The 19,452-nt window shown below is 35.4% G+C and overlaps 1 protein-coding gene across 3 annotated transcripts in view; it reads left to right on the top strand.

Annotated features, from left to right (window-relative positions):
- TAB3 (TGF-beta activated kinase 1 (MAP3K7) binding protein 3) overlaps positions 1–18,359 on the top strand; it is a 55,306-nt gene extending 36,947 nt beyond the window's left edge. For 2 of the 3 annotated variants that reach the window (XM_019710557.3, XM_074324296.2), the window contains 4 exons: positions 901–994; positions 4,086–4,169; positions 10,323–10,424; positions 14,234–18,359. In XM_019710557.3, the coding sequence (XP_019566116.1) occupies positions 901–994; positions 4,086–4,169; positions 10,323–10,424; positions 14,234–14,382 (429 nt within the window). In that variant the 3' untranslated portion in view covers positions 14,383–18,359. The remainder of the gene's footprint in view (positions 1–900; positions 995–4,085; positions 4,170–10,322; positions 10,425–14,233) is intronic. The other variant, XM_088795220.1, reaches the window with a different exon arrangement.
- Positions 18,360–19,452: the final 1,093 nt, after the last annotated feature.

The raw sequence follows: 19,452 nt of genomic DNA, 5'->3' as shown, positions 1-19,452 counted from the left end.
GAGTCTAAACTCTACTTTTATTTTTTACTGTACATATATGTAAAATAGTAAAGGAATTCAGAATGTCAGGGAAGTTAAGGCTTCCAAAAAGCTTTATTTAACTGAAGAATAGGTCACTCTGCACATTTTCAGTGTCTCATATATGCCCCTGAAAGGCCTAAAGTGTAGGCTGAGCTGGAAAGGTCAAGGCAGAAGGAAACAAAGTTGGGGGAAGAATGGAGTCCCTTTGTTCCTGAAAATTTCATGAACTAGGTTAATTGCTTCTTTTGACCTAGGAAAAAGATTTCTATGTAAGTTTATATAGAAGTGTTCTATATGAATTCTGGTTCTACCGATTACTAGCTTTTATAACCTTGGGGAAATTATATAACCCGTGCCTCAGCTTCCTCCTGTATAAATTCGAGGTGATAGTAGTACTTACCTTGAGAAATTGTTTTGAGGAAGGAATGAGAGAATTCTGGTGAACACAGTACCTGCCACTCAGTAAATGTTAATTAAAATTAGTACTGTTGTAATTTTTACCAGCCTGAACAAGTTAAAATCATGGATGCTGCTTATTTAAAAGGTTGATACTTATAGTCTCCCTTACCATAAAAACGTAGAAGAAATAAAATATTCTCAGTGCTCTGTGATTAAAATGGTAGTATTTTACAGTCTAGTATTGTAGCCTGCCACGTTATGTACAGATTTTGTTTGTATGTGGCCATACTGATGTCCCTATTTTACCTGATTATTCTTTGAAAGCATAACATATAGGACTTCTTAAACACGCCCTCTTATGGACTAAGGTCATATTCTTGGTAATAACCAATCAGAACAATTAACGTGAATAGCAGTTCTTAAATGTTGGGCTTGATAATGACTTTCCCACAATTGCTATTTTGGGTCCTTTCTTACTAGCCTGAGGAAATGACAAGATTGAGAAGCATGAACAGACAACTCCAGATAAATGTTGACTGTACACTGAAAGAAGTTGACCTCCTTCAATCTAGAGGTATAGACTTGATTATTTGGTAAACCATAAGTTATAGTGTGGTGTTTTAAGCTGCTTAAATAGCGATCATTTTGGTTTCAAAGATTTAAGAGGTAGTTTTTATCCGTTATAAGATGATAGTCCTGGTAAAAAGATCTCTCCACCCCATCCATGGTCATAGATCAGATTTGGGGGATCAAAAAATAGTTTTACTTTGTCAATTTCATCAAATTCTTATCATTAGACTGTTCTATGTTGTTACTCTGTGTTTATCCTCTTTTAGTCATTTACTGTAAATATTTTATAAGTTGATGGGTTTTAATTCTAAAACTTAGTAGGTTCATATTATATGGTAGTCATCTAAAATACTTGTAAAAAACAGGGATCCCAAATCAGAATATTAAATTTCTGTTTTAAAGTAAATTCCATATGCCATTTTTAATTTATCTTTTCTGGGTTTTTTGTTGTTGTTTTGCCTTTGTTATAGAAATGTACTAACTACTACAGTAGAAGCTCTCTTAACTGACTTTCATTGACCCAGCTCACCAGGTTAGAGATGCTCTTCATTTCTTCTGCAAAATATACTGACCGAGTCCATAGCTACTGCACACTCATGATAAGAGGCTGTATTCTGGCATGTCCATATACTATTGATTGTTCCCATCAGTGGAATTGTCTGCTTACCAAAAGTCAGTTGTGCCTGTTCCTAAACCTTTTTATGCCAGTTACTATACTTCTGTAATTTAATGTTTCTTAAACCGACATGAATGCAGGAGAAATAAAAACTAAAGGCAAATGCTTTTTAGAGACTCAGGCAAATCAAATAGGGACTAAATTAGATATGAGTGAAAATAACTGAAAAGAGTTAAGAGGGTGGAATCATAAAAATCTAAAAAAGATTCTGTCCTCAAATTAAGGGTTCTTAAAGTAGTTCTCTTGCTCCATTCTAACAAAGTCAAAACAGGAAATTATGTTATAAATCAGGGTTTTCTGCAAACTAGCCTGCTTCGTTTTGCAAAGTAAAGTTTTAGTGTAGCATAGCCACGCCCATTTGTTTACATATTGTCTTGGGCTGCTTTTGTGCTTCAACACTACAGTTAAATCAGGGCTCCCAACAGAGGCTGTATTATCCACAATGCCTAAAATGTTTATCTGGACCTTTACAGAAAAGGTTTGCCCACCCACTTTAGGTCATCACAGGTGTAGTTTATATAAAAAAGACAATATAGATTCGTCAGTCAACAGACACATACTGCTATGTTTCTATGTTTTGTTACAGTAAAGTTGACATGTAATTTTTCTTAACGATTCCATTTTATAAATGATCCTCCCTCCTTTTTTACTGTCCTTAATTATGAAAGCTAAGAGAGTTTCTACTGTATTTTAAGAGTATATAAAAATACTCCACTGCCAGTTTTAGGCAAGGTTAAATAGTAGAAGCAAGGGAACCCAAAAGATATGGAACTGTCTGAATAACAGAAGTAAATTTGAATGTGAAAGTTGAACAATCTAGTCAGGTGCCCTTAAATATATTTCCAGAAGCCTAGTCATAGTAATTCTTTCATTGCTTAAAGCTAGTAGTCTGTAGAAAGAATTACCGTGCATAATGTGTGGTGTTATACAAACTATTGCTGCTGCTGTATTAGGAGGAAGAGTGCATCAATTTTTTTTGCTTGTGTTCTTTGAAGCAAAACAAGAAACACAAACATTTGGTTAGGATATTTATAGTAAGCCTTATGGGTCTAGAGATTACATCATCAGCTATAACTTAAGTAATTGAAGAAAAACATATGCAGCATCTTAAAGCATAAAAAGATCCAATTAATATATCAAATAGCATTGTGGTTTTCATGAGCCATCATAGGAATTATTTTCAGAAAGTTATCTTAAAATAGCATATCCAAATGGGTAAGAGCATTTGTAAGAGGACCTGCAAGGGAAACCATGATTAAGATTTTATAAACAAAGACCTGTTTTTGATCTCCATGGGGCAACAAAGAGCTGGTGCGTAAGGATTTCTAAATCTACTTTCATAAGGGGTTCAAATGTATCCATTTTATACTAAATTCTACTCTTCCATGCTCTGGAAAAATTTTATATGAATTTCCAATCTAAACTTTTAAGCAAGACAAGGAATCTAGACATTTTCGGGGACATTTAGACTGGATGTAAATCAGTGCATGATTTGATAAAAAGCAGCTTTATTGTTGGTTATTGTGAGGAAAACTGTTATTGGAAAGAAAATTAAGTCTAGAACTATCAGTACCATATAGCATCCTCTGTAAATAAGTGTGGGTACAGTTATAAAGCTTAATTGGAATTGCGTAGAACAAGCATGTTACAGTGATAGGTTCACAGACGTGAATATAGGACCCAAAGCTGGCACTGGCTCAAAACTGACGTTGGAGGAGTCATGGCAAGAGATGGGGTTGAAACAGACACTACATCAGGGAAGACACTAACTAGATCAGGGAGTGAACACTTTAAGAGAAGTGAAAGTTTTTGTGGCAAGACAGAATTCTCAGGGATTGTTCTGTTCTGAAATTGGCACCATATCATCTTTTATCATTGATAAATCTGTAGGTGACACTTAAGATTCTCCTTGTCTTGAAGATATGAATCCATGAGCTGCTGATATAACAACTTGATTAATCTTTGCAAATTTATATATTTGGGTTCTTCCACAGTTGAATTTACAATAGATAAAATTTTAAGGTAAATTATGAAACACATGAAAGTGAGCTTTCACTATTTAAATCTTCTTTCTCATGGTTTGTTTATTAAAATCAAAACAAACAGAGAAAACAGTTCAGCCATCTTTTCATTTCTGTCCTCCATTTACCTCCCTGAATGCGCCACATACTTAATCATGCCTAAAGAGAATAGCTTTACAGTTAGAAAAACATTCCTTTAGGTGAACATTGTAGACAGACACGGGTGTGGTAGTTTGCTTGAGTCTTTTCTCACAATGATAAAGAAAACAGTTTCAGTGGGAAGAGGGTATAATGAGTTTTGAAACCCTGGAAAACTTTATTTCCCTATTTTTCTTTAACAAAAAAATTCAAATAACAGAAAGAGCCCTAAATGCCTGGTAATTTTATTTTCTTTATAGGAAACTTTGATCCAAAAGCCATGAATAACTTTTATGACAACATAGAACCTGGCCCAGTGGTACCACCCAAGCCATCTAAAAAAGGTGAGTAGGGAAATGTCACAAACATCATAGAAATAAATATGAAAGTTCTTTGGGAATTCAGTTATAGCTGAAGAAATATCTATTAACTTGTTCAGCATACAAAAAGTTACCATAATGTCTCCAAACTTCTAAAAAGCACTAAAATTAATAACTCTTGGAATTATTATCAAAAGTAATTAAATGGGATATACAATTTATTTTTAAGTTGAAACAGTGTATTATATAGTTATTATAAATTTAGCCAGCACTGTAAAAACTATAATCCTAAAACTATTATGTAAGAATGGAAAGTTTGATCTGCAGTAGATCTAAGATTATTAGTTAATTGACAAGCTACAAAAGAGCCCTTGTGTACTCAACAGGTGAGCATAACCATTAGGTCTTACATAAACCCAAGATTTGGAGGAATTGCTGTTGGATAATTGTAAATCATTCCTATGTAACATTAAAGGTATCAAAGCTCTTATTTTTATGTACCAAATGTTTAAATTTGAATTTAAACTTTTTGTCACCCCAATAAACTTTAATTAAAAAAAACACAGATACTGTGTTGCAACTTGTAAAAGAATGTACTTTAAAGCTCCGTACAGAGTATTTTATGTAATTTAATTAGAACCCGTTGTCCCTCTTCTAGAGCCCCCCATCCCCTTACCCTCTGGTAACCCCTAAACTATTGTCTATGTCTATCTGTTCTTTTTATTGTTTAATACTACCATGAATATTTCATCTGATCTGCATTTAAAATAGCCTACTGATTTCTAAAAATGGTACAAAGAAAAATCTTAGTGGATGACTACCAAATACCTGATTTGGTGCTGGGGCAACATTATATATAGTTTCAAGCTGAAAGTCACTGGATTATATATCATTGATCACTTTACCCACTTGGATTAATATATGAGTCTTTACACTTAGGGTCTACTAGGGAAGCATTACCTGTTAGCAAGGAACCACCCTATTTAAGGGAGTGCCTTACCAAGTTGATAAGAAATGGTGGACACTATGTCTACCATTAGCCACCTTATTAGCATAAACTCTAGTGTATGGTCTGAAGGGCCCACCATAAATAACAGACATTTCTATCACTTGGGAAATTTCAAGCATTGAGAGGTTATCTCCCAGGAGCTGGGGACAAAGCTGGACCTCTTTGGGCAAGGTCAAATTCTTTGCTACCTGATAGTTGAAACACTACTTAGAAGGAAATTTACAGCTTCAAATGCTAGTATAAGACAAAAAGATCTCAAATCAATGACCTAAAATTCCACCTTAAGAGAGTAAAGATAAGAAAAGTCAGAGATAAACAAAAATCAATAAGTTCTAATATCAACTGATCTAGGAGAAAAAGAACACAAATTACCAAAATCAGAAATGAAAGATGGGTTATCCATTAAAATAACAAAGGAATGTGATGAACAGCTATATATGCCAATAAAATCAACACCCTATTGCCAGTTCAATTCCTCGAGTCCCGCAAGGGATGGTGGGCTCCACCCCCTGCAACTAAGATTGAACAGGGCACCTTGAGCTGAGCTGCCGCTGAGCTCCTGCATGGCTCAGTTGGTTGGAATGCGTCCTCTCAACCACAAGGTTTCCGGTTCGACTCCCGCAAGGGATGGTGGGCTGTGCCCCCTGCAACTAGAAAACGGCAACTAGAAAACGGCAACTAGAAAACGGCAACTGGACCTGGAGCTGAGCTGAGCTGCGCCCTCCACAACTAGGACTGAAAGGACAACAACTTGAAGCTGAACGGCACCCTCCACAACTAAGATTGAAAGGACAACTTGACTTGGAAAAAAGTCCTGGAAGTACACACTGTTCCCCAATAAAGTCCTCCCCTTCCCCAATAAAATCTTTAAAAATATAAATAATAAATAATAAAAATTAAAAATTTTAAAAAACACTTATTTAAACTCAACACCTTAGATGAAATGGACACATTCCTTGAAAAATGTAACCTACCAAAAGTGAAAAACAAGATGGAATAGGAAATACTGTGTTTCCCCGAATAAAAGACCTAGCCGGACAATCAGCTCTCGTGTCTTTTGGAGCAAAAATTAATATAAGACCCAGTATTATATTATAATATAATATATTATATTATGTTATATTATACCGGGTCTTATAGTAAAATAAGACCGGGTCTTATATTAATTTTTGCTCCAAAAGACGCATGAGAGCTGATTGTCTTATATTAATTTTTGCTCCAAAAGACACGAGAGCTGATTGTCCGGCTAGGTCTTTTTTTCGGGGAAACACGGTAGTACTAGCTATATATCTATTAAAGAAATTGAGTCTATTATAAAAAATTTTCCCACAAAGAAAATTCTAGACCCAGATGGTTTCACTAGTGGGTAAATTCTAGCAAACATTTAAGGAAGAGATAATAAGTCTTACACAAACTCTGAGAAAACAGAGGCGGGAAAGCTTCCCGTTTTTTTTAATGGAGTCAGCAGAACTGTGATTCCAAAACCCAATGAAGACATTACCTACCCACCCCTACAGGTCAATACCACTCATTAACATAAAAGCAAAGAAATCCTTCATAAAATATTTACAGCCATGACTAAGTTGGACTTAGCTCAGGAATGCAGTATTAAAGTAAAGGAGAAAAAGCATATAATCATTTCACTAGATTCAGTTGACAAAAGAGCATCTGACAAAATTCAACAGCCATCCTAGATGGCATCATTATTTGCCAAGAAAATCTAAAGGTACTGAAAAACAACTATTAGAACTAATAAGTGAATTTAACAAGGTCTTGGGATGTAAGGTCAGTATACAAAAACCATATTTTTATACCATATTAGCAAGCAATTTGAAAATGAAATAAAAGATACCATCAAAAAACACGATGCATGAATACATTTAACCAGATATGTACACTGGAAACTAAAGAAGACCTAAACAAAGAGTAATATACCATATTCGTGATTAAATCAATATTGTTATGATACCGAGTCTTCCCATGTTGATTTGTAGATATAATGCAATACCAATTATAACTCCACTAGGCTTTTCTTTTTTTGGTAGAAATTAATAAGCTGTTTCTGAAATTGACAGGGAAAACACAGAAGACAGAATATCCAAAACAATCTCAAAAAAGAAGAGCTAAGTTGAAAGTCTTATGCTAATCAACTTTAGCACTTACTATAAAGCTACAATAATCAGTATGGTACTGGCATAGGGATTTAAAAAAAAAAAGACGCATTAGAGCTGATTGTCTAGCTAGGTCTTATTTTGGGGGAAACATGGTACATAGCGTTGGTCTCAAAGACAGAAGGCAGAATGACATATCTGAAACACTGATATCACCACTGCAAGAAAACTGAGTACACGGGTTCCAGGCAGCTGATCTATCACATTACCTCAAGAAATTTCTTTTTTTAAATGTATCATTTCATGAGTTTTAGCAAATGCATATACCCCTCAATATTCCAAATCCCTACCAATTTAGAATACTACCATCAGCCCAGAAAAGCTACCCCTGCCCTTTCCCACTTAATCCCCAACCTCAACTTCCAAAGCCTTTTTTTTTTTTTTACCACATACTAATTTAGCTTGTTCTAGAATTTCATATAAACTGAATCGCAGTATGTATTGTATTTGATTTCCTTCATTTGGCTCTATGTGGTTGAGATTCATGTATCAGTAGTTCAGTCTTATTGCTGAGCAGTATTCCTTGATATGAATATATCACAGTCTGTTTCTCCATTCACCTGTTGATGGACACCTGGGCTATTTACAGTTTTTGGTTATTATGAATAAACGTGGTATGACTCTTCTCATACAAGTCATTTTGTATCCATACTTTAGATTCTCTTGATGGGCTATTAGGGCAGGTGAATGGTTTTTGTAAGAAATGGCCAGGACATTATTTTAGCCATTCTGGTGGGTGTGAGATGGTATCCCAGGATTTTAATTTGCATTTCCCTCACATCTGCTCAAGTTGAGCATTTTCATATGTTTATTGGCCATTTACATACATTCCTTTGTGAAGTGTCTGCTCACGTTTTGCAGATATTTTCTCCCAGTCTGTGGCTTGCCTTTGTCACTTAATAGTGTTCAATGAAGGCTAATTTACCAATTTTTTTTTCATTGCTTCCTATGCCCTATCTAAAAATCTTTATCTACATCTAAGTTGCAAAGATATTCTATATTTTGGAAGCTTTGTAAGTTTAGCTCTTACACTTCGGTGTGTATGACCTTTCTCAAATTTTTGTGTATAGTTTGAAGTAAGGCTCAAAATTTATTTTTGTTTTTTTCATATGGATATCCAGTTCTTCTGGCACTGGTTGTGGGAAAGACTTCCCTTTCTCCATTGGTGCTTTTGTCAAAAATCAGCTGGCAGTGTAAGTGAGGGTTTACATCTGGGCAATCTATTCTTTTCCAATTATCCTTTTTTTTTTTTTTAAATAACAGCCTGAGCCCTGTCTGCACACATGAGTGCAGCAGGACTGGGCAGCGAGGAGGAACCACCATAATGCGTCTTTTGGAGCAAAAATTAATATAAGACCTGATCTTATTTTATTACAATATGATATGATACAATAGAACATAATATAATACCGGGTCTTATATTAATTTTTGCTCCAAAAGACGCATTAGAGCTGATTGTCCAGCTAGGTCTTATTTTGGGGGAAACACGGTATTTGAGGTGGGAGGTTCCTGTTTGTTTGGCATAGTTCTCAGCTGGGAATTATGCAAGGCTAGCATTAATGTGCCATTAATAACAAGCTTCATCTAGTTCTGTACAAGTACCTTTACATTAAAAAGGCTCTTTCCCATGGCACTTTTAATTCTAATAAAATTTGCTAAAACTAATAACAGATGTATCAAATTAGTTTTCTGTATGAAATCAATTTTGTTTTCTTTTAAACACTTACAGAAAATTTAAGGCTTTAATAAAACTAAATTGGCCTTTCCTGAAAGTTTGTCAGTACCACTTAAATTTAAAAAGGAAATAAAATGTAAATAACGGGTAGAATTGTTTTATCAGCTAGAATAAATGTCGTGGGGTTTTTACAGTTACATGCTAGAAACCCAAGTGGAATCAGGATGTTTATCTGAATAATAAGTGCCATAATTAAAGAGAGAAGGAGAGCTAGGAAGGGAGACAGAGAAAGCTTTCTGCGCCGTCAGATCCATGTCCCACCCCCAGCCCCATCATTATGGTGAGAGCACTGACCTTGGTGTCCCAGGGGTTGAGCGCTGGTCCTGCTGGTCTTCACCACCTGACCTTGTTCAGATCCAGTCTGTGCACCAGCGAGGTCATCAGCCCTGTAAAATACACAAGCTAAGTGAGAAGGGACAATGAGAAGAGTTATGTGATGCTATAAAGTACTTTACAAATGTAAGAAATAGGAACTTTACCAGTCTTTGGAGCCTAAGGAGACATTTAACTCTGCTTTTGTTTCCTCTGTCTGATAAGGAAGTGCTTTACTGCCTAAGCACTGATTTCCAAAGGTGGATTGTACTAGGGGGCTGCTTATGGACTTAGAACTAATTACAAAATGTAGGATCTTTTATTGGTTCTTAAGGGCAAATAATATGAAGTCTGCCACTTTTTGTTTTTACTTAATACAAAGGACTACTTACTAATAACCTATAAATTAATAGACACAATATTCTAGTAAGAAATTGGGATGCTTGTAGTCTGTTGAAAAGTGTCTCCTGGGCTTTTGCACAGGTAGGTAACTGGAATTTATTTTAAGTACTGCTTTGGTTCTTTAATGTTACCATTATTGTAAATGGGTTCTTTGGTTAGCCTTATATGGGTAGTGTACTTTTAACACATAATTTTCTAATAACTATTGCTTAATCAGGGAATTGCTAAAGTGTAATCTCCCAAATTTTGCTTCCACATAGACATTTAATTACTGAATTTGTACCCCTAACCCACTATAAAATGGAAAACTGGTGAAATAAGGCATTTATTCCAAGCAATTGGAGAGGATGGAAAAAGAGCCACTACTCTGTATAGGTTGTAAAAGCAGTGTTAAATATGGCACTTGCCCCCACAGTAAAATTAAAGGTAACATCAAGTATTAGAAGGGGTAAATACCTTTGCGCATCCCGTGAGCAATTTTTGTGAGCCTGTCCACTGTTCTAAATGAATGGCTTGATCCCTTCTTCCTGGCGTCTCTTCTCATGCAGACTCATCAGACCCCTGCACAATTGAGAGGAAAGCCCGAAGAATTAGTGTGACCTCCAAAGTACAGGTGGACATCCATGACACCCAGGCAGCATCTGCAGATGGTTTGTACTTGTGTGTCCTTTAAAGACACATGTTAACCCATGTAGAGTTATAAGGCTGACTTTTTACTTTAAAAAATTACTCTCTCTACGGAGTTTCTAAGGCTGCACTGTCCAACAGAAATATAATGTGAGCCATACACATAATTTAATATATTCTAGTAACCAAATTTTAAAAAGTAAAACAAGTGACTTTTAATATATTTTCTTAATCTAGTATATGCACGGTGGTATTTCAATATGAAATTGATATAAAATTATTGTGAGATAGTTTACATTCTTTATTTCATACTAAATCTTTGAAATCTGGTGTGTGTTTTACACTTGACAGCACATCTCAATTCAGAGTGGCCACAATTCAAGTGGACACCTTGGTGAACAGATTAAGATAATAAATAGTATCTAGAAAGCAAGGCCAAGTAAATGAAACAACTGGAAAGCTCTGGACTTTATAACTTTTCACTGAAGTTTTCTAATGCTTGTTGAACTTTATTGTGTGATTCAGTTAAAATAGGGTTTTTAGAAATATTGTACATATTTGAGTTTGTGCAAGTATTCTACTTGATATTTCTTATAAAGATCCCAGCCTAAGAACTAACCAAGTAGCTCTCCCTCCTTGAGTCTCTTTCTGTTTGAGTCTGTTTGTTGGGGTATCTCTTTCTCTGTCTGCTACTCTAAGTCTGTCTCTTTCTCTAAGAGCAAACCAAGCATGAAACTACATTACACTTCATATAGTTAAAAAATCCTTCTTGCTTTACCATTGGCATATTTCCCATTATTGGAAAAATAACAGCTATCTTTGAAACTGTAGAAAATATTTAGAATTTTTGAAAAGTTTAGTTGCATCCTTTTGAGCATTTTGTCTTCTATAGTCTAATTACTATAAATATAAACTAGTGATTAAATTGGTAAGTGATATTTATGAGGATGGTCATTTTTATGGAAATTTAGCCTATTAAAGGAAAAACCTATTTACTTCTGCTTTTATTTGTGTATAACTATACATTGCCTTTTGTTTTTATTTTCCACGAGGCCTGAAAATCTTACCTTCTTGAAATATTCCATTAAAAAGATTTCACACCTATAAATCAAATGAAAATAGACATCTAAAATGTCTTTCGGGTTTTAGATGCTTTTATTTAAACAGTACTTTCCTATGATGAAATGAGCAGTGTCTTTTTTAAGGACCAACGATAATTTAAATTAGGTACCTTTTAAATATCTTTTTTGATAAGTTACTTCAGAATAATTTCTTTTTCCAAATTAAATTGTTGTAGTATTGAGGGGTAGGAGAATATGCCACTCCAAAATGTGCCTATTTTGAGAAGCTGCAGGTGCAAGAGAAGCTCTGAAAACAAAGTAAAAGTTCTTTTGTAAGAGACATTTACATTTATAAGGCAATCTCCATTTGTAAGGGTGTCTCTCGGTACCTTAGCAATGGAAAAAGGCAGCTAGTTAAATCTACATAACAAGACTTATTTCCTGGGCTTTTCGTGGTAGACTCCCATAACCGGTTCCCCCAACATCTTTCTTTTGTCTTTACCTGGAGATGGTATTTATGGAAGAAGCTCAGGCATTTTCCGAGAGTTATGCAGTTTTCCTGGGTCTCTCTTTGTACACAGGAGATAATACATGTTATTAAACTTGTTTTTCTCCTGTTAATCTGTCTTTTATTACAAAGGGGCCTCAGCTAATAACTCAGAAGGGTAGACTTTTTTTCTTCACTTACAGTACTAAATAGTGAAGAGAGTTCCCAAGTGTTCTGAATTAATTAGGTTAAAAGAGGTTTTTCAGTTATGTAGTTTCAAAAAAAGAGGAGTTTGAAAAACCTCTTCATGTTACCACAATCTAAAATTTAAGGCTACTTTTGGAATTAGCATGGAAAGATGAAAGGTAACATATTAAGGGTTTCACATCTTAAATTTTGTCACTCTGTGATAACTACTTCATGAAATAAAAAGTCATCTGCCCTTGAAAAGTATTGTCAGTGTTTGGTTTGGGGGGCATTTTGTTCTTTTAAAAGGTTTTTAACAAGGTGATGATAGAATGGAGGAATTGTAATGGTGGCACTAAATCTTCTATTTTGAGATTTGGATTTCTGGTATAATTCGATTTAACAAGTGTAATTTAGCTTGGAACTTTCTTTTCTTTGCCTCCTTTCCATCAGATTTTAATGACTCTGTTTACTATATACAGAGGGTCCCCAAAAAATGTATGCACATTTTAAGAAAGGAAAACAACTATTAAAATTGTAATAATATATACCAGTAACAAAAGATGAATACAAGTCCTGTGTATACATCTTTTTGGCACCCCTGTATTTATAATGCATACCAGTTTTAATGTTTCTGTTTACTTCCGGCCTTGCTCGCCAGGCCCGGTGACTAAGGGAGGGGTTTTTGCATCTGTATGGGATCCACTCCTGGCTCCGACTTAATTCTACGCAACATGCAAAGTTTGCAATAAGCACCTTAACTGCACCCCACCCCATAGACAAAGCCGAACTAAATAGAAAATTCCACTACAAGCCAAAGAAATTTACCTCCTGGTTAGAGCAAGTTTTAGAAAATATAAAACGAGGCAAAACAGACTCAACGCAGTAGTTTCCAGCAGACTCTTCCCAGGCGACCCTCCTCTTCCTTTAATAAATGTACCTTCTCTATTTCTACCTGCCTGGTGAATTCCTTCCCGACCTGCGAGCGAGCAGCCACAACAGAAAATATTCTAATTAAAACTTTCCCAGATCGGTTTGTTTTGTTACCTGCTTATAGGAAGGCTGCTTACCTTAGATCATAATCTCATGTCCAGCTCAAAGGGAAGATTTCCCAGTGTTTACAAGTAGATTTTCGCAGCCTCCTGACCTTCAGATTCTAGGGTGAGTTCCATCTGGAGGTTTTTCGCCTTCTAGCCACTGATCCCACTTTCAGTAGGGACTGTTCCTAAAAGGCAGGATTTACAAACTAACTGTAGAAGCAAAGAGCCTTTGTGAGCACAACGCCAGAGAATGAGGACCAAGGAGGAGGAGAAGTTTCAAGGTGTTTTTGCCGTTGTTGCTTTAATAAAATCCCAAAGACCAACATAAGGTTGCCAGCATTTTATATTGCCAGGTATAGACATTTTAAACTAATATCTGAAAGACAATTTAATGCGAAAAAGGTAGGAAAGAATCTGAGAATACAAGAACCTTTCATGATTAAACACATGCCTATTGTGGAACTGAAAGCCTCCTGGAAGAAGGCACACATTTAATCAGATGTTTAAATACAGTAGGGCTGGTACTGTGGGCACGGGGGTGTGTGTGTGGGAGGTCACGGAAGGCTAAGGATGGCAGAATTCATTGAACGTGCTATATAACAATTCTCATTTTTAAAATTTGTCTGGAATATAGCATAACTATATACTATCTGTGGGTAATGAACCAGGAAGTAGTCTATGCTGCACCCAACAAATTGTTTAGAACAAAGTAGAACATACAGAGGGCACCAAAAAAATGCCGAAGGTGCCCCCAAAATGTATACACACTTTAAGATAACATCGCTTAAAATGTGTGTACATGTTTTTGGCACCCCTGGTATATCATAAAATACATGTCGTCAACTTTGTTTGGCTATGCATTTCCAGTAGCTGTGTTTACTAATTGGCTTTCACATTAGGTAAGGTGGAAGGTAACATATTAAGGGTTTCACATCTTAAATTTTGTCACTCTGTGATAAAAGCAACCCTCCCTTGCTTTGGGGGGGGTTGTTTTCAATTTCACTTTGGATTATGCTTGGAAAAAACTCAGTCTTTCTTTCAATCCCAACTTCCCTCAGAGCATCTTCCTGGCTCCACACAGAGTCCTCGGACACAACCCCGAGATGAAGACTATGAAGGGGCCCCATGGAATTGTGACAGCTGCACTTTTCTGAACCACCCAGCACTCAATCGCTGTGAGCAGTGTGAGATGCCGCGGTACACCTGAGTGCAGAAGAGTCTGCACCAAGTTGAGAGTGAAAAGACTTGGAGCACCCATAAGCAGAAAAGGAAACCGTGGGAATCTTCATCTGTCCAGACTCTTCATTTCAGATTACACAGGGGGGAGGAGGAATGATACCGAGGCTGCGTGAGCTCACTAAAAAGAAAAATGGGGAGGTTTGTGTTTTTTCCCCTTAACTCATTACAGAGAGACAGAAAGGGATACTTGAAACAGAGAAAGGATTCACTCCTAAGAGAATGTACACAGAATTGAAGAGTTCTTCTATGGAATCCCAATTATTCAAGTTACTGCTGAGTGGCCCTTATTTTATAAACTAGAACTTCGAATCATAGTGTGACATGTTACAGTTTATAAAGACAAACTGTGAATTCCCAGAGCAGACTTACCTGGTCACAGCTCTCTGGAAAACCAAGGCTCCCCATGCTTCTTCCCGTTGCTTCCTATCAAAGAGAAGAACAGGAAAAAGCACCCAGAATATGATTTGGGGTAGCAAAATAATAAGGGTATTTGTAATTGCTGCTTTTTTCAGGGGTAATTTCCAACACACAAACAAGACGTTTTAAAATGTGATTTGTAGCAGTCAGGAATTAGTCATATTGTGCCCTTTGTTCAAAAGTACAATCAGAGGGGAGAAGATCCCTTTTGCTTATACAATGATTCACCAAGCTATTATCAGCACTGGTAACTAAGACCTAATTATGCCACATATTAAGTTACTGCATGCTTTTATTAGGTCCTTGGTTTTCAAAATAACAAGTCCTTGCAAAGTAGGATTTTATGAATGACCTTCTTGTAAAACTGCGCTTTGCCAACAGCACAGTGAATGTATGCCAAATGTAAATCCATTCCAAAATCCATCTGGAAGTCCTGATCTCAGCTGTGTTTCTACGGGAAATATTTACAGAGGGCCTTTTTTTTTTTCTTTCCAATTTTGTGACGAATTCATGTTTACAGCACAGATAATATTTTGTGCCATAATCCTAACTTAGCTGAAAAAAAATCAATATTAGTCGTTCAATAAATATTTATTTGCACACATGTTAATAAACCAGTGTGAGGGAAATTACAGTTGGCCAATGTTTATAAAGTTGCACACTGCGTTATTTAGGGAAAAAGAGAAGGCTAGTCAAGAAATTTGATTAAGAGAAAGGTACATACAAAGGACTTCAAAACTAAGAACTTATAACACTGAGTTTGTTCAGGTAGTTCAGGTGATACTAAAGCACTCCTTTATTTAGGAAACCAGAACTTTAGGGTGTGAATAACTGAAGAGATAGAAAATCGTGTGATTCACTAGAATGCACCACTGAAAAATTAGTAATAGGACATTTAATTAAGGTCTCTACCATTGCTGAGAATTGGATTTTGGAATCTTCCCCTTATTTGGGTGAATATAAATAGCAATAAAATCGGTAAGTTTTCTAATCCTTAAAGATTTCACCTGCAGTTATAACTTTAGGAATACCCACTCTCCCATATCAGGTGCGTATACACACACACACACACACACACACACACTTCAAGCTGTCATTGTATTCTAATTTGGCAGTAATCTGGCAGACCTATAGAAAAATAGGTTGCACTTGATAACATAATGAAACCAAAGGTATAATAATAAATCATCCTAGTTTTCCATCAAAATCATACTTTCACACTCTACCTACAACTTTGAAAACATTTTTTCACATGGAAAATTCCCTACAAATATCCACTTGTTTCACAAAGTAAGCATGGCTATGTAATTACACTGATAAAACATCTCTAGTACAACTGTGAAAATACTGGTGAGAAAACAGTACTTGGACTTAAAAGCACTGACCTGAAAACAGCATTCTTGAAAGGCTTCTGTAACACTGGTGTCTGTCTGTCAGTCTCCAATAACAGCCTATCAGTCCTACTGTTCTGTAATATGCCGATGCCTTTGCCTTTGTATGGTTTCAGATCTCTTTCCCGATGGTCCACCCCACTTGGTACTAAGTAACAATTCAGGTGGAAAACATATACTGCTTGGTGTTCTAGCTAAAGGTTTACCAGTATTCTTAGTGATATGCTGAAGTGGCAGCAATTAACTTGGCAGTTGTCAGTTGAGAATGAAAGTAGCATGTATGAAAACCGTTTGATGCTTTATGAAAACCACGTAGATGACTTTAAAACTACTGCATGAACATACACATCCAGGTTACTAAGCTGTTATACAGTAAATGCATGGTTCCAGTTCTTCGGTGATATATCTAGTCAATCATTGTTTTCACCTGCCAGGGAAAGTGAGCAACCAGTCTATTTGATAGGTGTAGAGAGGGTGGGGTATGAGACATCAGAGATTGATTGATTTTAAGGAAGTTTTTTTGTGTGTGTTCATTTCTGCTTGTGCACAAGTTTCATATGCCAATATAGGCTGTATCCAGTTTTTAAAATAAGCAAAATTATTTGGTATGTTTAACTGTGTCTCATTATCAACTACTTCGTATTTTCAATTAAAGTTATTGGGCTGACAGTTATATCAACTACTTTTGTCTGTGACCAATTTGAACAAGAATTCAGTCAACTTGCAAGGTGCCTTTTCAAAAGGAGCTCCTAGTCAGACTGCTATGTGCAGACAATTGGCAATATAAGTGGTAGGATACAAATTGGATGGTGCCTACCTCCTGAGGTGCCTGTGCTCTTTGGATCAGTTGGTGCAGTTCTTTTTTCTAGTAAAAAGTTTTCTTACTTTCTTCTTAAAATGTTAGTTTGATGTATCTGGTAACACAGAGACCTGACTATACATTTTAAATTAATTCACTGTTTTGTAAACTGGGTCTTTAGAAGAGAGCACATTTACCATTTTGTTATAGTACATTGCCCCTTAAATTTTGGAGTAGGTCTGAAAAGTTTAAAGTGGTAATAGAGGAGCCTGAAACTTTTCTAGCAAGCATTGTAAGATGTTTCAAATTGATGATAACCTTGTTTGGGAGAGTGTAGAGGCAGGGAGTTTTAAAGAAACAAAGAAATGCATTGTAAAAAAAAAGGTAGTTTTAGAGCAGATTAAGGATGGTGGGGAAAGTGTTGCTAATTTGTTTATTTCCCTGAAAGAAATGGGATGTGTGATGAACAGTTTAATAATTTTTAAGGAGCTGGTCTCAATTTTAGTACTTAATTATTTTGTCATTGCTTTGTCCCGGTTCAGTTATCTAGGGTTCATATCCAACTTTCTGTGGCAACTCAAGTTTTATATAGTATTTTAAAAGATAATTGTAATGTCTTTGACAGTATAAACAAAAAGTGAGAATATAAGGCATAGAAAAAATTGTCCTTTGAAGATATCAATGATGTATCCTGGAATGTGAAGATGTCCCTTTATAGTTAAAATTGATTTATTTTAATATTGTAACCATTGTTCAGACTTTGAATGAGTTCATGTTACATGTTACAGTGTGCGTCTGTATTATCTGTAGACAAAGACAAATGACAATTGAAATGTTACTTTAGGCACTGTCTGTGTTGCACCACTACTGTATCTTCTTGAAAGAATTAACAGTATTTTCTTATTGTAAAAGTTAATTATGATGACGTTTTCACATTCACCAGACATGCTTTTTTTTTTCTTCTGTATTATTTGCATCCCCAAATATTTAAAACAAGTAGATTTTGCATGGCTTGGGCATTCAGAGATTAATAGAACGATGACACAATTTTAATTTTTAAAGCCATTCTGACTTCTTATTTATAATGACACCCAATGTCCATGTTTCCCTACTGTAAAAGAATTGATCAGTTTCTTCATTAAAACAGCAAAAACTTATTAAATCTTGTAAATATAATTTCTCTTAGATTTCTGTGTATGCTGTGAATCAAATTATTTTGAGGTGAAATTGTACAAAGGCATTTTCAAAGGCTATGCATGCATCGTACCTCCAAACAGTACATATTTGGAAAGTCAACGATTCCTCCAAAATAAATTAATAAACTAAAAGCAAACATTACATTCTGCATCTTTTCTGTGTTGTTAGAAATGGTTTACAATATCCAACTTGTCCTAGTTCCAACACTCATATTTCTGGACTGATATAGGCTGTCAGAAACATAATCTTTCATCACATTTCTGTTCCCCTATTAGAACGTAGTAATGTTAAATTTGAGGTATTAAGTATGCATTACTCTAATTTTAAAATTGGGTTAAAGTATGTATAAGCAAGTTTTATATAAAAGGTGGAATGTTAGAAATTTATGACTTTTTATTCCACTTCAATATGTTAACTTACAAAAGAAAGTAATTTTATTTTTTTCACCTTTATATCATTTGTAGTTTTTCAAAGGCAAATAATCAGAGGCCCTGAACATCATTTTGCTTGGGTCTGTAGTCAACCTTCCCTATTTTTGCACCACAGATGAATTACAGTAGATAGCCTTTTCAGTGATTAAGCATATTTAAAGTCAAAATAATGTCCACTACACTCTTTACTCTGTGAAAATTTGCTAACGTAGACAAGTACAGAAGAACTGTATAATGAGCCCCCATTTGCTCATTACCCAACTTCCAAAATTATCCATATATAAGCAATCTTAGTTTATCTATAGTCTCATCCACCACCACCCTATTTTGAAACAAATCTGACATCATAGCAAGTCACCTGTAAATAAACTTTTTAAACATAAGCACCATATACTCAGATCACATCTTAAAAAATAATTACCAAATATCTAGTGTTAAATTTCCCGTCTCACAAATGTACAAGCATATTTAAATAGAACACTTAAAATTGTCTCTTACATCTATAATCTGCATACACACGCACAGGGCACCAAAAAAATGTATACACATTTTGAGAAAGGAAAAAAAACTTAAAATTATGCTGATGGTAACCACTTTGAGCACCTCTTGTAATTGCAGAAGTCAAAATTGACTTGTATTCGCATTTTGTTATCAGTATATATTGAATATTACAATTTTAACAGCTTTTTCCCTTAAAATGTGTATACATTTTTTTGGTATCCTCTATATATATTCTCTTTCTGTCAGAAATCATAATGAAACTTCCCCTCGTCAGCTATTTGGTTACCCTCTACCACATCTTA

Source organism: Rhinolophus sinicus, chromosome 18, assembly GCF_057876585.1.
Source record: "Rhinolophus sinicus isolate RSI-liver-muscle chromosome 18, RSI-T2T, whole genome shotgun sequence".
In the NCBI taxonomy this organism is placed as follows: domain Eukaryota; kingdom Metazoa; phylum Chordata; class Mammalia; order Chiroptera; family Rhinolophidae; genus Rhinolophus; species Rhinolophus sinicus.
Note: the sequence above shows the minus strand (reverse complement) of the source record. Positions and strands in the feature narration are given on the sequence as shown.